Source organism: Chenopodium album, chromosome 25 (assembly GCF_948465745.1).
Source record: "Chenopodium album chromosome 25, dcCheAlbu1.1, whole genome shotgun sequence".
NCBI lineage: Eukaryota > Viridiplantae > Streptophyta > Magnoliopsida > Caryophyllales > Amaranthaceae > Chenopodium > Chenopodium album.
Window position 1 is genome coordinate 12,342,489 of NC_137858.1, and position 17,853 is coordinate 12,360,341.

At 35.6% G+C, this 17,853-nt stretch overlaps 2 protein-coding genes across 2 annotated transcripts; one reads left to right on the plus strand and one right to left on the minus strand.

The window, feature by feature from the left end:
- Positions 1-345: 345 nt before the first annotated feature.
- Positions 346-2,532, minus strand: LOC145615154 (uncharacterized). Its single transcript, XM_081670227.1, has one exon. The coding sequence runs from the start codon at positions 1,168-1,170 to the stop codon at positions 589-591; it is 582 nt and encodes a 193-aa protein (XP_081526353.1). The 5' UTR covers positions 1,171-2,532; the 3' UTR covers positions 346-588.
- A 4,080-nt stretch (positions 2,533-6,612) lies between these two features.
- On the plus strand, positions 6,613-17,233 carry LOC145615153 (putative LRR receptor-like serine/threonine-protein kinase At1g56140). Its single transcript, XM_081670226.1, has 24 exons — positions 6,613-6,874; positions 9,744-9,933; positions 10,126-10,197; positions 10,321-10,392; positions 10,490-10,561; positions 10,773-10,844; positions 10,953-11,024; positions 11,145-11,216; positions 11,343-11,414; positions 11,561-11,632; positions 11,740-11,811; positions 12,432-12,503; positions 12,632-12,697; positions 12,891-12,956; positions 13,089-13,133; positions 13,792-13,856; positions 14,134-14,507; positions 14,592-14,790; positions 14,877-15,026; positions 15,367-15,479; positions 15,574-15,781; positions 15,871-16,102; positions 16,197-16,347; positions 16,637-17,233. Exons 1-24 carry the CDS (start codon positions 6,721-6,723, stop codon positions 16,994-16,996), a joined length of 3,093 nt encoding a protein of 1,030 aa, XP_081526352.1. The 5' UTR covers positions 6,613-6,720; the 3' UTR covers positions 16,997-17,233.
- The last annotated feature ends 620 nt before the right edge of the window (positions 17,234-17,853 follow it).

The following is a 17,853-nucleotide window of genomic DNA, read 5'->3' on the forward strand; positions in this document are numbered from 1 at the left end:
GAAATTCCTATGGGAAGTTATTTCCCACATTGCAAACCAAACAACTTTCGAAAAATCTCAATAGAATTTGCAATCAATAATTAAGAGAAAATCTAGGCTACTTTGTTGAATTGAATACAATAATTAGATTATATCCAAAACTTAGCAATGAAACTAAACAAGCATCAACAAGTTATTACTAATCAAGTTTATCCAATTACGACACCCTATGACAATATCATTGGCCTTAAAATGTGGTAATTGTGGTAATATGCAAGGGCAATACGGTCAATTGATATGATAAAATGAGTGGTGTTTTGGGAATTTTTTTTTTTTTTTTCTCTCTAACAATGTCAGTAGCTATAATCAACAAGATATTCAAATTTGGTAGAATAGGAGTAATGAGTTACTAGTCTTAACAATGAGTAAATGAATCATGTTATTGTTATAACCATAAATTATGGGTTTACCAAATTACAAAAAGCAGAACAGAGTATTCTGCACTTAATCTGTTACTCCATATCCCCAAAACCAATTACAGGAAAATTAAAATGAAAACCCCCAAAATCTAATAATAATACCCAATTAAAAGAAAACAATTCTTTTATTCTAATTACACAAGATAACCCTAGTAAGAGCAACAGCAAGACAAGAAAGAAAGAAGAAGAAAAGCGAGACAAAATCTCTAGCAGACCATTTCCTCACAGCTTTAGCTTCCATCCTCATACTCTTGGCCCTTCGAAGCGCATCGACCTCCTTCAACAAATCAAATTCAATCCCTTTTCTTTTCAACTCTTCAACACATTTCCCAAGCAATTTCCAGTCCTCCTTCTCCCTCTGCAAGAGCTTCTCCAGATGTCCCTCGACATCGGTCTTGTACCGGACCGCCCAAATCACTGACATCGAGAACACCAATGAGCAGAGGGACGGCACCCACGATTTCTTACAAGCAGAGATGATGCTACTAAAAGAGGTGTTGAATAGTAGAAGCAGTGAGAGTGAGTGGAAGAGGAAGAAGATGGTGTAGAGGTTGGTCATCTCTTTTCGGACACCGTCGATTTGGGACTCTTTAAGGGAGATTCGGCCGAGGATTAGGTCTTGCTCTTTTAGCCACTGTTTTAGGAGGAGTTTGTGAGTTGGGGTTTCTGCTATTTGCTCAAGTGGATGCATATGATGGGGTTTTGAATCCATTTGATGGGATTTTGTTGCGATATTCGATAGCGAAACAGAGAAAGAGAGAATTGTTGTTTGAGGTTTAATTTGGGGGAGAATTGTTGAGATCTTAGTTAAAGAATAGAGAAAAGGGTGTAGAGGGATGGAGCGGGTTTTGCAACGGTAATATGAAGTTTGGAGTATTTTAAATGTGACCAACGGTCGAATTTTTGTGGTGGTGTTAGTAACGGCTTTACTGCTTTTTTAAATGCTAGTAGATTACCCTTTTATCCTTGAAGGGATTTTTGTTTATTAATCGACTAATAGGTTAGTTTTTCAATGCTCCCCCTAAAATTGTAGCCACTATAATGTACTATATATATATAACAATAGCCTGACTAAACAAGTTTGTGTAAGGAAAAAAAAAAAAAAGACTTTTAAAGTAACCTTTGACCGAACTACTCAAATAACTCATGACCGAATAATTCGAGTAACCCATGACCGAGTAACCACTCTAGTAACACACTTAACACCTAACCAAGTAACTCTATGCCCCTTGAATGAGTGAACCCATAAAATCATACAAATGGCATACCTTTTATTGAGAAACTAGAAATGTCTTAGTGGATGGGCCTACAACTTTCTTTCTTTTGAGTAAATTTTTTTTTTTTTAAAAAAAAAAACCATCTGAAGTTTTTTTTTTTTTTTTTTTTTTTGACAGGAAGAAGTTTAACCCTTTATATTAAAATTTAAAGATGGAGTATGGGAACAACAATGACTTGATTTGATTTTAAATAGGAACCTTATTGTCACGGTCTCACGAATAATTGTAAAATAAATGTGCATCGTTGAGTCTTAAATTTAAAGATAGAGTATTGATTTGACTTGACTTTAAATAGGAACCCTTATTGTCACGATCTCACGAATAATTGTACAATAAATGTGCACTGCTGAGCCTTAGATTTGAAGATGGAGTATGGAAACGACAATGACTTGAGTTGACTTTAAATAGAAATCCTTATTGTCACGGTCTCACGAATAATTGTACTATAAATGTGGCTGAGCAGTAATTGTTTACAACAATTATCAACTTCATTTTTCAACCTCTAATGTCAACTAAAATAATCTCACCCTAGTTCTTTCTGACTTTCTCCTTGAACGAGAGAATTCTGCGGTTCCGCCACAGTCACCAGTGATTAAGGGTTGTTTAACGTTGTATTATTGTTCTTGCAAAGAGAGGATAAAAGGTATGCCATTTTATCCTTCAGGATTTTTGTTTATTAATCGACTAATAGGTTACTTTTTCAATGTTCCCCCTAGAATTGTAGCCACTATAATGTATTGGGTTATGCTATATAAAACCTTAAAATGGTAAAATAAACAACAATAGCCTGACCGAACTCCTTAAGTAACACCTAACCGATTAGTTCAAGTAATCCCTGACTGAGCTAGTAACCCATGATCGAGTAACCACTCGAGTAGCACCTAACCAAGTAACTCTATGCACTACTAGAAAACAAGCCATTTCCGACGGAATTTTTCCCTTGGAAACACCTTTAATTTCGTCGGAAAAGCCCTTTCCGACGGAATTCCGTCGGAACTAGTTGTCGGAAAACCATTCGTAGGAAAAACAGCATATTCCGACGAAATTTCCGTCGGAAACCTTTTTACGACGGAATTTCCGACGGAATTTCGTTGTCGGAACAGATCTTCTGGTTCTACCAAGTCCGTCGCAACTTTCCGACGAACTAGTGTCCGTCGGAAAGTTGCGACGGAATTTCCGTCGGAAAGTATTTCATATAAAATAAAAAAAAAACACGCCGCACCACCCAAGGGCGCGACGTGTCACCACCGTAGCCCCAACAACAGACAACCACCGCCACTACCCCCACATCACCCACAACGAGCCTTTACACCTCACCCACGCCACCCTAACCCGAACCAGATCCACCCACTAATTTTCACCACCCCACCTAACCTAACTAGACCCACCACCGTAACCCACCCCACCTAACCTAACCAGACCCACCACCGTAACCCACCCCACCTAACCTAACCAGACCCACCACCGTAACCCACCCCACCTAACCTAACCCACCCCACCTAACCTAACCAGACCCACCCCACCTAACCTAAACCCGACCCACCCACCAAAACAACCCATTTCCCTTAAACTGACTCAGATCCACCCAGACCACAACCCTTAAACTGACTCACCCGCGGCCGAATCAACCCACGAGTCCATCGCCACCGCCCACGAGTCCACCGCCATCACAAGTCAACCAAAATCACCATAAAATTAAAAAAATTCGCAAAAACCAAAAATAAGTAAGAAAAAATATAACATACCTTTAAATTCACCAACAAAACTCCTAAATTGGCGTGATTTTGGGTTTTAAACGTCAAATTTGACCATGAAAACTCTAGATCTAGAGTTTTCATGGTTAAATTTGACATGAAAAACCTTAATTTATACAAAAAATTAAGAAAGTTGCTGAGTCTCGTCTCCCCTGAACTTCGAACCAAAATTAAGAAAGTTGCTGCTAACTCGATTTTAAAATTAGCAAGGTTGTTTTCGTGTTTTCTAATCGTACCATTGCAGGGGATAGATTAGGGGAAAAGGAGAATAAGGGGCGAAGAAGAAGAGGAGGCAGAAGAATAAGGGGCGAAGAAGAAGAGGAGGCAGAAGAATAAAGGGCGAAGAAGAAGAGGAGGCAGAAGAATAAGGGAGAAGAGAGAGGAGGAGAGAGGAGGAGAGAGAAGAAGGAACCTAAAGAAACGAAAAGGGGCGGAGAAGAAGAGAGGAGGAGAGAGAAATAGAGGACAGAGAAGAGGAGAGAGAAAGGAAGGATGAGAGTATGAAAGAAGGAGAAGAGGCGCCGCGGAATTAAAAGAAGGCATTAGGGTTTTGAAGTTTTTTTTTTTAAAAAATATGTTCCGACGGAAATTTCGGTCGGAAATTTCCGACGGATAGAAATTCCGTCGGAAAGTATACTTTACGACGGATAATTCCGTCGTAAAGTACATATTTTACGACGGAAAATAAATCCGTCGGAAATTTCCGACGAATTTAACAATTCCGTCGGAAATTTCCGACGGAATATAATTCCGTCGGAGATTTTGAATTTTCCGACGGAATTACATGTCCGTCGGAACCGTTCCGTCGGAATTTGACTGTTTTCTAGTAGTGATGCCCTTGACCGAGTGAACCCCTCGAGTAACCCTTGTTCATACCTCTCAAGTAATCCCTGACCGAATAACTCCTAGCCGAATTAGTCGGGTAACCCCTAACAAAAATACTCGTGTAACCCCTAACAAAACAAACTCGGGTATCCTCTGCCGCATGGATTGGCCTGCTACAACGAAAAGCTGCTATCAAATTTTATATTAATAAGGTATTAGTTGTTTTTTTTTACTCAATTTATATTAATTCGCAAGTTAAAACTTAACCCAAATCATTTCTTGGTTAACATAAAAACTACATATGACGTCATACAATCTCGACACTATTTTTAACCTAAAATTTCATTTAGAACTAGGATACAAAATCGAGTAGATCCCTATTCGTGCTAATCAAACATTAAACAAACCTAAAGCACGCATAGCGTGCACATAAAACCTGTTCTTTTCACCTAATTTTCAGTTCAGTTCAGTTAAACTTCAATCAATTCAGTTCATTTTAGTTCTTAATTTCCACCTCTCATAAAATTATCCAGTTTAGTGTAGTTCAGTTCAGCTCCAATCAGTTCAGTTCAATTCAGCTTAGTTTAATTCAGTTCCATTAAGCTCATTTCATTAAATTAGAACAGGCCCTAAGGCTAGTTCTTCTATAATGCTAAACAAGAGTATGGTCGTTTAAAATGCATTAAGCATCAAAAATAGTATACAAAGTAAGAAGTGTAAGTATTCTACTTTAAAATTTTATTTGTACAAAAAATATAAGTTTATTCTATGTTGTTGAATCTTTAAGGGTAACTATTACCCTAAAATGTATTCTATGTCTCAAAATTTTAAGCTTATGTATTCTATGTCATTATTATTATTATTATGATTATGATTATTATTAAAAACTGAAATATTGGGCGAGTTGGTTTTATTATTTTGATATTTTTAAAAAGTTATTTTAAGTGGTAGTGGAGAGGGGAGTGGAAAATAATAAATTGTTTCTTTTTATTATTTATAATTTTAATTATATAGATATTTAAATACTATTGTTTGTATGAAAATTTCACAAATACTTTTGTTAAAACCGTGCATTGGTAACTAATCTAATGTCTTGTATAAAGGAAAGTAAACATAAGATGCAATAAAGGAAGGTAAGGGCTTGTTTACTTGAGCTTATTTTCAGTTCAGCTCAATTTTGTTTAGTTCAGTTCCTTATTTCTTCTCTCATAAACAATTTATTTCAGTCAGTTCAATTGTTTTCAGTTAATGTAAACAAGCCCTAAGTGCATTGTAATAAAAAAAAGGAAGGTAAGTGCATTCAGGTAAATTAGCAACTTAACATGTCCACCATACTTTTTTTTTTTTTTTTTTTTTTTTTTTTTTTTTTTTTTTTTTTTTTTTGTTTTTGGGAGCAAATGAACAATTAGGCCACGCTTGTGATGGGGGTAATGTATCAAGGGGTAATAAAACTCAAGCATAAGAAAACTAAGGTAATTAGAGGTGTAATAAGGAGATAAAATTATGTTGGGGAGGATAAAGGGGTGTTGCTAAGGTATACATGATGTGCATAAATAACAAGAGTCAGCCATATGAGGGGTAAGTTACCCACCAGTCCACCACCACCATAGGGTAATAGTTACCTTTATGAGGGGTAATGTTAGTATTCTTTTTTTTTTTTTTTTTTTCCGTTTTAACTTACATTTTTTCTTATTAGTTTGACTTTTATTACCCATTTAATTATTACTCTCATCTCAAGCGCGACCTTAGGAGCAATGACGATCTTAAGTTTTAATACCACCTTCTTACACCTTAACCAACTAGGAAAGTAATTTACTTACATCCAATAAATATCAACAAGATCACAGGAATACATAAGGACATACCCACTTTTCATAAACAGCAAAAAAACAATGTCAGTATTCCTTTTTCACCGTTTTAACTTACATTTTTTCTTATTAGTTTGCCTTTTATTAATTACCCACTTAATTATTACTCTCATCTCAAACGTGACCTTAAGAGCAATGACGATCTTAAGTTTTAGTACCACCTCTAAAAACCTTAACCAAGTAGGCAAGTAATTTACTTATATCAAATAATATCGACAGGAATACATAAGAACATACCCACTTTTGATTAACAGAAACATAACCAAAACACGGCGAACGAATTAGCATACAATTAAAATAGAGTATACTTGTAAAAGAATAAGGCAATATGATCTGATCTAGATGTTCCAAGACGACTTTTGTACCTATTCGACGACTACTTTTATAAGAAACGCATACATAGTATAATATAAAACCCACCACACCATACCACCAACTACATTAGTTGGTCCATTTTTGTTTCCCCTAATAATGTCATAGCCATCATTTCATTTCCTTATACTCTCTTTTCTCTCAAGTGACGATATACTATTCAAAAATGGTGGCTGCTGCTTTGAATAGGCTCAGCCTCAGCAACCTTCCTCAGCTAACATGGTGGTGCTGTTACACGATTGTGGTGATCATGATTGCGTCGTGCTCATCTGCTCAACCGCAGAATACTACTCGCCGTGCTACCACCGCTTCTATTGAAGGTTCTTTCTCTATCTACCTATTTACACACTATTATCTACTCCCACCCTAACCAAATTATAACTACAATTCATATTTGACGCATGTTCAGGAAAATTTGTTAAAAACCATCTTATAAAATATACTACCTCAGTTACATATTATTTGCAACGATCAGACATTTTTCCTCCCTACTTTATGTCAAATCGTTGCAAATAATATGTAACGGAGGTAGTAGATTTTGTTGAAAAACCATCTTATGTATTTTTTTTTTGGTCAAAACACACTTGTTTTAAAATGTATTTTGTCAGCACTCACCTCTCCTCGGATTCCGACAGTTGACTTGATTGATTTTTTGGAGGAAGAGATTTGAGGGTCTAAAATGAATTGCAGTTATTACTTTGATAGGGTGGTTGTAATATGTAATTGATTTAGTTATAAAATTAATCTGTTTTTATAAACTTGTGGATCACAACTTTAACTATTTCTTCGGTTCTTTTTGGTTGTACCATTTCCTACACTTGAGAATTGCAAATTACTTGAATTTTTTTTGGCAATGAATTGTTTATGTTAATATGTACATTTTGGTATAAATAGTGTCAAACGTCGAATTTAAGAAGAATAATGAATCAATTGTTTTAAGTTTAAACTTATAGGGGCTAATATAAATTTTGCACTATTAAATAGCATTATTTTGGGTCTCTTTTGTCATTGTGATGATTAATTTATTTCCCATCTTTAGTAGACACATGGACACCACAAAACAGGGCTAAAATGCATTTAGGTTCATTATGTAGATCAAATAATAATGCAATTAAGGACATAATGGACATTATTAGTTGTTCCTTGCCTTCTTATTATATACATATACTAGTATATACATACTTGTACAGTGGCGGATTCAGGAAAAAAATTTCAACGAGATCAAAATACATTTGATAAATTTTAATGGGATCATTTGGTTAAAAAAAATAAGCAATTTTTATAGGAATCAAATTTATAATACTAGTATAAGAATCTTTATCTATTTTCATTTTCAAGTGGGGTTAAGGGACCCCACTTTGTTAAACTTGCATCGGCCACATTGTGTTTGTTAATGATACTATTAATAGGAAGGAGACAACGTTCTAAGAATAGTCTTGTTCTCACAATGTTTAAAACTTCATTCTTTTTTTATTTTTTATTACATAATATCGCAATGTTTAAAGTCTAATTAAGATGTGATTTGTGGAAATAAACTAACGATAATGTTAGTTGATGTGATTTTGACTAATTAAACATCATTTCAATTTTTATATTTTGGTCAATGCCTTATTCAGTCATTCATAAATATCCTTCCACCATCTCAATGAGTCAATGACTAAGTCAGCGACTCTAGTTGTTTTGCCCATCATATATACAATTATTATTTATACGTTACTCATGCATGATACATACCCATACTTAATTCTTGCGTGTGACACACCTACACAAGTTGTCATGAGAAACGATATTGGCACTACACAAATAATAATTCAATTAAGATAGTACGAGGTCAATAGTGAAATAGAAAGCGACCAGTCGAGTAGTGCCAACATTACTTGTAGGGACTAGGGATTAGTGAGTAGTGGTTTATGTCTGGACGTCTGGTAAGCAAAGACCTGTTCTTTTCGGATTAATTTCAGTTTAGCTCAATTTAATTCAGTTCCTGATTTCTTTCTCTCATGAACAGTTCAATTCAGTTTAATTTAGTTCAGTAAATCATAATAGGCCCAAAGTCATCCCATATTCATACAAAAATATATGAAGTAGTATCATATGAGGACACATGAGCAAGACATTGAGATCTGTACTAGATAATTAATGAGTGGCTGCTCGAGGAAATTAATAATCCATCCATTATCAAAAAGTCTAAACATAGAACAGTTGTATATAGAACTAGATTTTAAATTATGTTTTGACCTTGACAATATTAAGTAAAGACACTTTTAACCTTAACGATATAATAATAAGTAAGTAAAAAAATGTAAATTCGAATCTAGTTATATATAGAACAGTTGTATGTTTAGCCTAACTCAATAACTCATCCATTATTGGGATGCCAGTAGACTGACAAATTAACAACTGTAGCTGTCATATAGCGTAGATAGCAACAAAAATGGATTAAGACTTGGATATTAATGTACTCCAAAGCCTTCTTCCTTTAATTTTGGCTTTGTTCGAGGACCCATACTATCTTATATTGTAAATAGTCAAGTCAATGTGATAATATTACTATTATTAAGACTTACAAGTATAAATGTGTGGATCTAGAGGGTGTACGGAAGGCCGACACATATCCATGGTGAGATATCTAAAAATAAATATTACCTCCGTTACATATTAGTTGCAAGCCTTTGTTACATTGAAAATTTGATATCTCATAAATAATACCCCAAATTTACAACTAGTATGTAACGGAGGTAATACTTCATGTAGTGTGGATTCATCTAACACATTTGATGTTTTCATTTGGAAATTGGAAACACGGGGAGAAAATTAGGAAAATCGAATCTAAGGACCATGGCATTATAAAGAACCAACTTCAGCAAAATGTTAAATATCTATCAACAACTAAATTCACTTCTTAAAGAACTATTAAAGATAAATATTGATGTAATTCTGAAGGGTGTATGGGCCTGTTCTGATTGGCTGAGGTGAGCTGAACTGAATATTTTATGAGAGGAGGATATTAGGAACTGAATTGAACTGAAATAATCTGAAGAGAATAGGCCCGTATCTTTACAAACGGTCTCATACTTGAAACAAAGCAATCTTAAATTTTCTTTTTTTTTTGTTCTTCATCGAAGTCCAACTAACTGTTTTGCTATACATGTACTTACACTTGAATATGAATCCATTTTGAGTGTGCAGTCCAAGCTTTGAATACAATTCTAGATCAGTGGCAAACTCCTGCAAACACTGAACAGTGGAATACAACAGGAGATCCTTGTTCGGGTGCAGCCCTTGATGAGTCTATTACCATTGATGACACTAACTACAACCCCTTCATCAAATGTGATTGTACTTATAATCGTAACACTACCTGCCACATTACTGCCTTGTAAGTTGTTGCTGCTCCTGTTACGGTTCAACTCATATATACACACATAGTATTGGTTATGTCAACATTAGTACCACAACTTTAGCTTTGTTTTGTTCACTTGACTGTATAATTTATTTTGGCATACCTGGTTATAGTATTGATTTTGAATTTAGAAAGGATCAACTGATATATTGGGTCAAATTATGACAGCAAGGTATATGGACTAGATGCAAAAGGCGTGCTACCAGACGAGCTCTGGAATTTGGTCTACCTCACTAACTTGTATGGCTTCTCTATATAATTTGGCACTATCAGCTCTGTTTTAACTTTTAAAGCAAGCGCCGTCTCTTTGCCTTAGAAAACCCATCATAATGCATAGAATTGCTATGTGTTCTTGTCATGTAGGAGGTTGGGACTAAATTACTTGACAGGCCCTATTTCTTCAGGCATTGGAAACTTAACTCGGATGCAATGGCTGTATGTACATCAAATAATTTTCAACTTTTGTGGAAGTCTACCCTTTATTTGTTTTTTCTTTCTCTATCTTTTCTAATCTGATTTATATTAATTCTAGAGATTTCGGTACTAATGCATTCTATGGACCAATTCCGAAAGAGCTTGGTAAACTTACTGATCTGCGATCACTGTAAGTTTTCTGTATCCAACATGTTCACTTTACATTCCATAACAGTAGTTTTAAAAGGAGTCTTTAAATGAAATTGTCTCCCTATAATCAGCATCACTTTTGATTTAATAGGGACTATGACCGCTAATTTCTATTCATAAATGTGTGTGGATTCCTATGTCGATTCTTTGAAGTGCAGTAGATGTGATACGTAGTATGCTTACTTTTGCAGGGGTATTGGTGCAAATAATTTTTCTGGTTCCTTGCCATCAGAGATTGGAAACCTGAAAAAATTGCAACAACTGTGAGTCCTAAGTCTTGATTATTGAGTGATGCATATTGAGATTGTTTGTGGCACAAAAAATTGCTACGATTGTAAGTCCTAAGCTATAACCTTTTTTTCCCTTAACAGGTACATTGACAGTTCTGGTGCAACTGGTGTAATTCCGTCAACATTTGCAAATTTAATAAACCTGCAGACTGTGTAAGAGCTCACAATGACTCGACCCACCCATCCCGAACTCATTTCCAAATACTTACTTAAAAGAGTTCCTTACAGAAGTGTTTTATCGCTTTCACTGAGTGGCAACTTTTGATCATTCAGGTGGGCATCAGACATGGAATTAACGGGTCCTATACCTGACTTCATCGGGAACTGGAGCCAACTAACAGAACTGTGAGTAATTCACTCAAAAAATTCTGATTTCACATTTTACCTGTTCTTCTTGTCAATTCAATAATAAATAATTTTTGCTTTGTATTAATATCTGGTATTGTGTGATACTATAAATGTTTCATGTAGGAGGCTTGAAGGAAACTCATTCCGGGGACCAATACCATCATCATTTTCCAAACTAACCTCATTGCAGCAGTTGTGAGTTGCTCCCCTTGTTGTTTTTAATCTGTCTTTCATTCTAGTCTGTCTATGTTTTTGTTTGTGACTCATTATAATAAAGGCGCATCTGCATTCTTAAGAAGACATTCAGGCAATTAAGTTTTTCAGCTGTATCTGTCATGCAGGAGAATAAGTGGCTTGATAAATGGGAGCTCTTCTCTGGATTTTGTAACTAGTCTTACGTCCTTAAACATCTTGTAAGATTACATTATTCTTGCAAACATATGAGCTTTTCTTGGCTCTCATTTTACTATGCCTTTTTATGCACTCGATATTTTGATAACTTTTTTTTGTTTTCCTGCAGAGTTCTGAAAAATAACAACATCACAGGCCCCATACCTCGTAGTATAGGAGCACTGGAAAGTCTGACACAATTGTAAGTTGTTATTCAACTTATTCACTCCATCATCCCTTTGTACCACCTTAATTCACCTTTATTTTCCGAAATGCCAATCCAAGCACGCCGTGACTCCGTGAGTCTTAAACAAGTACCAAATGGAGCTCCTACATAGATAAGACTTCCTAATTGTCTTTGTACTTTTATAGTAGTTTGGATGAAAGAAAATAATTTTCTCCTTATGACCACACGGAATGAGCGCTTTTGGTTCATGCACAATTATGGGACTAAGGCTTGGATTGATTGATTATAGGAATAACATGAAGTTGAACCTATTAAAGTAATGTCCTTAGTATCAATTGAAGTGTTTGGAAGTGGTAGGCTGGTAGCACTTTGCTTCACTCTATTGCAGTAGCTAGAATCATTGAAATGTTGGTGGCGATTTTATCTACATGGACATAAAGACTTAGGACGTTCTCTTCAGCTTAATTTCAGTCCAGTTCAGTTCCTAATTTCCTTCTCTCATAAACAATTCAGTTCAGCTCAGCCCAGTAAATTAGAACAGGCCCTTACTTTCTTTGGTGACTATGTGTTCATGTTTACTGTCTTTTGGCTTCTATTTCATTTCCTTTGGCATTGACGAAAGCAAATGACATCAGGGACCTAAGCTTCAACAGCTTAACAGGACAAATTCCAGACTCCGTCTTCAGTCTCAGCACTCTTGCTTACTTGTGAGTATTGTGCCTTGTTACTCTTCTGGCAATATCTGCTGTTAATAGTTTGGGCTGTCGTTTCGTTCTTTTATCTCTGCAAAACACATAATTCAGAAATTTAATGAGGTTTCTTTCTTTGTGCTCAGGTTTCTTGGAAATAATAGGCTTACCGGGGCTCTTCCTTCTCAGAAAAGCTCATCTCTGACTACTATGTAAGTTACCATGCTGAAATCATTATCTATCATTATCTGATAACTCTGAATTGTGCAAAATGTTTCCTACAATTGTAAGATTTCGAATATCTATTACAATTTTTTCCCACTTTTCTATTGTCTTTTTTATTAGACAATACTTGGCAATTTTTCTTTGTATATAGTAACAATATCTTGTCTTTTTTGCATACAGAGATTTGTCCTACAATCAGCTATCTGGGAGCTTCCCTTCTTGGGTCAGCCAACCGAAACTACAACTGTATGTTTTGTCTAATCTTCTAACCATCCCAATGCTGAATTGCAAAATTGCCATTAGTATCATGTTTCATATTCTGTATACTTTGTTCTGTTTCGTGTTTCTCTTTCTTATCAAAGTTGTTTGTGAATGCAGTAACTTAGTTGCAAACAATTTCTCCGTACAAGGCTCAAACAGCAGGTTAGAATTTTTGTTAAAATCAGAAAATTTTCTAGATAATTGCTTGACTGATGATTTTCTTTGAATCCAACATATGTTTACCTTCACTAATAATATTTTTTTGGAAGTACGAGTTTTTTAGAGTACTAGTACAAACGACCCTTATCCTTCCAGATTCTAGGATCGGAAGGCTTAACCTTTGATTTTTATTACCCAATGTCGATAACTTTAGCCTTGAAGATTGCATGTCGCATAAGCCCTCCTCAAATGTTCTGTTGAAATACTCTTAGATGCATGTTATTTCAAGCTGAAAACCTCCTAGTCCTTGCTGCTCTAGAAGCATGTTAAATACTGAAGTATTTCATTATCTTATGAGAAAGAATTGTAGCAGCATTCCAGCATCCTTACAATGATTATTTGGGAATTGGCCAACAATATCTGGTGTTCCTGTAGTGGCTTCAAGTTGTGTTGTGGCTGTTGCGGCTTAATTCATGGTCTAGCTGAGTTTGAAAAGGCCTATACTATGCAGTCACGATGCAGCAAATATTTAATACCCTGCATGTACTACAAAATTCAACCATGAAGTTGTACTAATTTGTAGCTTGCAATATAATTCGTCGTTGTATTAGTTGTAATGTAATAGCTTGTTTATGCTTAGCATCTGATATTTTGATTGCAGATCTTTGCCATCAGGGTTGAACTGTTTGCAGAACGGATTCCCTTGCAACACTGGTGTTGGACATTGTAAGTATATATTTACTTCTTTGTTGGCCTTTGGTTTACGTGTTGTTTGTTGGGAAATTTCAAAAACTTAATGTAGTGACTAAAGCTTATCAAACATATAGACACTAGACTGTAAGAAGAAACATTTCTAATTCAGTTGGCGGACACAAAATTATCTGTTTTCACTTATTATTAATGTCTTAGGCATCAATGAGATATCCAGGTAGCAGCTGCTCTTGATATATTTCTACTTATCTGTAAGAAGAAACATTTCTAATTCAGCTGCTCTTTTGTGCAGTTTCTGACTTTGCAGTTAACTGTGGTGGTCCACAAATTAGAGCAACAAATCAAGTTGTATATGAAAGTGGATCGCAGACGCTTGGTCCTGCTACTTATTTTGTGCCAAGCAGTGATAAGTGGGCTGTCAGTAATGTTGGATTGCCAGCATCAAACAACAATGTCACTTATACATTTGACAGTCCACGCCAATTTATTAGCCAAGACTCTGAATTATTTCAAACAGCTAGACTGTCAGCTGGATCCCTACGGTACTATGGACTTGGGCTTCAGAATGGTAATTACAGCGTACTCCTACAGTTTGCAGAGAATCAAATTGAAGACAGTGGTACATGGAAAAGTCTTGGAAGGCGTGTGTTTGATATTCTTATTCAGGTAACAGTTACAACTTGTTTTGTTTAAGAGATTGTTCTGATTACATTGTTTCTTGTAGCCTAACTTCTTGTTATTGTAAACTAGGGAAATCGGGTGGAAAGAGATTTTGACATACGCAAGGCGGCAGGGGGTCATTCATATAGACCTGTTCAGAGAAACTATACTGCTCGGGTGACTGCAAATTTTCTTGAAATACATCTTTTCTGGGCTGGAAAAGGAACATGCTGCATACCAGTCCAGGGAGCTTATGGACCTATGATATCAGCTGTCAGCGTAACTCCATGTAATTTAATGTTTATTTGGTAGGATAGTATTTCTATCTGTTTATTTCAATTTTCATGAAGGAATCAACTACATTCTGATTTCCAGTGTTTCAACCAAGACCTATAAGCTCATCAACAAGTCATACAGCTGCTATAATTGTCGGAATAGTTGTTCCTGTTATTCTCCTTGCGCTTCTTTCTTTGGGTGCGTGTTGGTTTTTCAAAAGAAGAAAGAGATTGCGTGCAGCACAAGATGGTATGTCGAGTATAATTTATATTTTACTAATATATCTCTTTATAACAATGCTACTATCATATGAACCTTGAAGTAGTAAGTTATTACTCTAAGCTTTCTAAGCTAAGGGCATGTTCTCTTCAGCTTAATTTCATTTCAATTCAGTTTAGTTCCTAATTTCCTTCTCTCATAAAATATTCAGTTCACTTCAGCTCAGTTCAGTAAATCAGAATAGGCCCTGAGAGTCCAAAATAATGTCATGCCTTACTGAATTTTATGATTTTATATAACTTGCATTGGCCAAAACATCTGCAATCACTTATCTTTGGTGCCATTTTCATTTTTTCTGTTATATTTGCAGAGTTGGCAGGCATTGATGCGAAAGCATATAGTTATGCTGAACTGAAGTCAGCAACTGGAGATTTCGATCCTTCAAACAAGCTTGGTGAAGGAGGCTTCGGATCTGTCTATAAGGTAAACTGTTAATAATAAACATGGTGCTTCATCTTCTGTTATAAGATAAACTAATGTACCTGTCAATAAACTTGTGCTATGTCTGTAATCACAGGGAGTCCTGAATGGAAATGTAGTTGCAGTCAAACAGCTGGCTGTAACATCTCATCAAGGGAAAGACCAATTTATAACAGAAATAGCTACGATATCTGCAGTACAGCACCGAAACCTTGTAAAGTTAAATGGATGTTGCATTGATGGGCAAAAGCGTTTGCTTGTTTATGAGTACCTAGAGAACAAGAGTCTTGATAAAGTCTTGTTCGGTATAACTCTTTCTTAATAAGCTTCTGTATGTTGAATATGCAACTCATGATGCAGGACTCGCTTTAATTATCTTTTATTCAAATGACAGGAGAGAATAAATTGGAACTAAATTGGGCTAAGCGCTTTGAGGTGTGCCTGGGGGTGGCAAGAGGCTTGTCTTACCTTCATCAAGAATCACGCCTTAGAATCGTGCACAGGGATGTTAAATCCAGTAATATCCTGCTCGATTCAGATCTGAATCCCAAAATTTCAGACTTTGGTCTAGCCAAACTTTATGATGAGAAAAAGACTCACATGAGCACTGGTGTTGCTGGCACAGTGTAAGATCCTCATACCAAGCTAACTTACTTTGACTGTTTATAATGCACTTCTATTTACATGCTCTAATGCAAGAGCGTGTACAATCTCTTACAGTGGATACCTTGCACCGGAGTATGCCATGCGTGGCCATCTTACAGAAAAGGTCGATGTGTTTGCTTTCGGTGTTGTTGCGCTAGAAATAGTCAGCGGGAGACCCAATCATGTGCCCACCTTACCCAAGGAAGAGATGTACCTTCTTGATTGGGTATGATCCATGACACTTCTTTTGTGTGTTTTGACCAGAGGATGCCCCAGTTTCTCACATGACATTTTTGTAATTAAACCAACAACTTTATTCAATTGTGGAGCCTGCCATACTGAAAAAGTTGTTGATTTATTCACAAAAATGCCTCCATAAGAAACAAATTTCGTTTCTCAATATAAAAAACAGGGAATTTCCCTTTTGACCATCTATTGTATGTAAAATGTAATAAATTAAATGACAGTAACATGCCATTGACATCTGAGTTCTTGTATATACCTTGCTAATGTAGGCATGGCATCTATATGAGAACGGATTAGACATAGAGCTTGTTGATAAGAGATTGAAAGTATACAACAAGGACGAGGTGAAAAGAGTGATCGAAGTAGCATTCTTATGCACCCAAACATCACCAGGGCAACGCCCTACAATGTCTCGTGTGTTGGCAATGCTATCTGGGGATGTTGAAGTGGGAACTATTCCATCAAAGCCAACATACTTGACTGATTGGGCATTTGATGATGACTCTAGTTATATTACCAGTGAAGCTTCAGAGTATTCAAGACCTGCATATTCTTCTACAACAAGTAATTACACAACTAGTCGAGGTCTGAACTCGCCTGCTGATAATGTGAGCCTTGTTCTCAATTGATACTCAAGGACGGATCTATCATTTCAGATATTTGTATAGTCATTTAACTTTGGAAATCTTAGCTCAAAGTGTCATATAAACAGCTTTCTTATATGTAAACCGCTGTAATTTTGTTAATGACTTTGTTTCAGTTTCAAATTTTGATTTGGTTTTTCAGAAATTTTTCAGTCCATAGTGTACATGTATTTTGGTTTGCTTATTCAGAAATTTTCAATCAATAGTTTATCAAGAGTTTGAGTGTGCTAGCACTAGCAGATATCTCTGGTAGTGATCTAAGTTTTGTCAAACTAAAATTTTATTTGATCCATTTTGATACGTATTTGGTTGTTACTCATTTCTATTATAGATGTATGACTTGCAATCAACGAATTAACCTTCCCCCGATTCAATAATAATAATACAAAACAAGCACACAAATAAGTACACTCTCTAAAAACGGGTAGGGGCAACGCCCAGGGCACGTCCTAATCTATAATAATACCCTTTCTTGTAAGTTTTGTGTTTATTAGTTCTTAGCATTTCAAATAGTCTTTACTTGGGCATGACATCATTCATTATATGGTCAAAATTTTAGTCATAAAATGACAATAATGTAGACAAAATTTAATCTAAAGTCTTAAGTGACATTGCAAACACAACGAAACACTACATACAGTTTGTTAATGAAATTGATGAGCATTCATGAAGGACTACACTAAAGATAATCAGAGAGAAGAGTTTGAAGTAGATATTGTATCGAATTGCAAAATACTGTAGAGATGCTAAGCTGTAAGGTGGTTCCTTGTGATTTGTTTTTCAAATTTTCAATGCAAGATTGCAAGAAGCTGATTTTTTTTTTTTTTTTTTCCTTTTCTAGG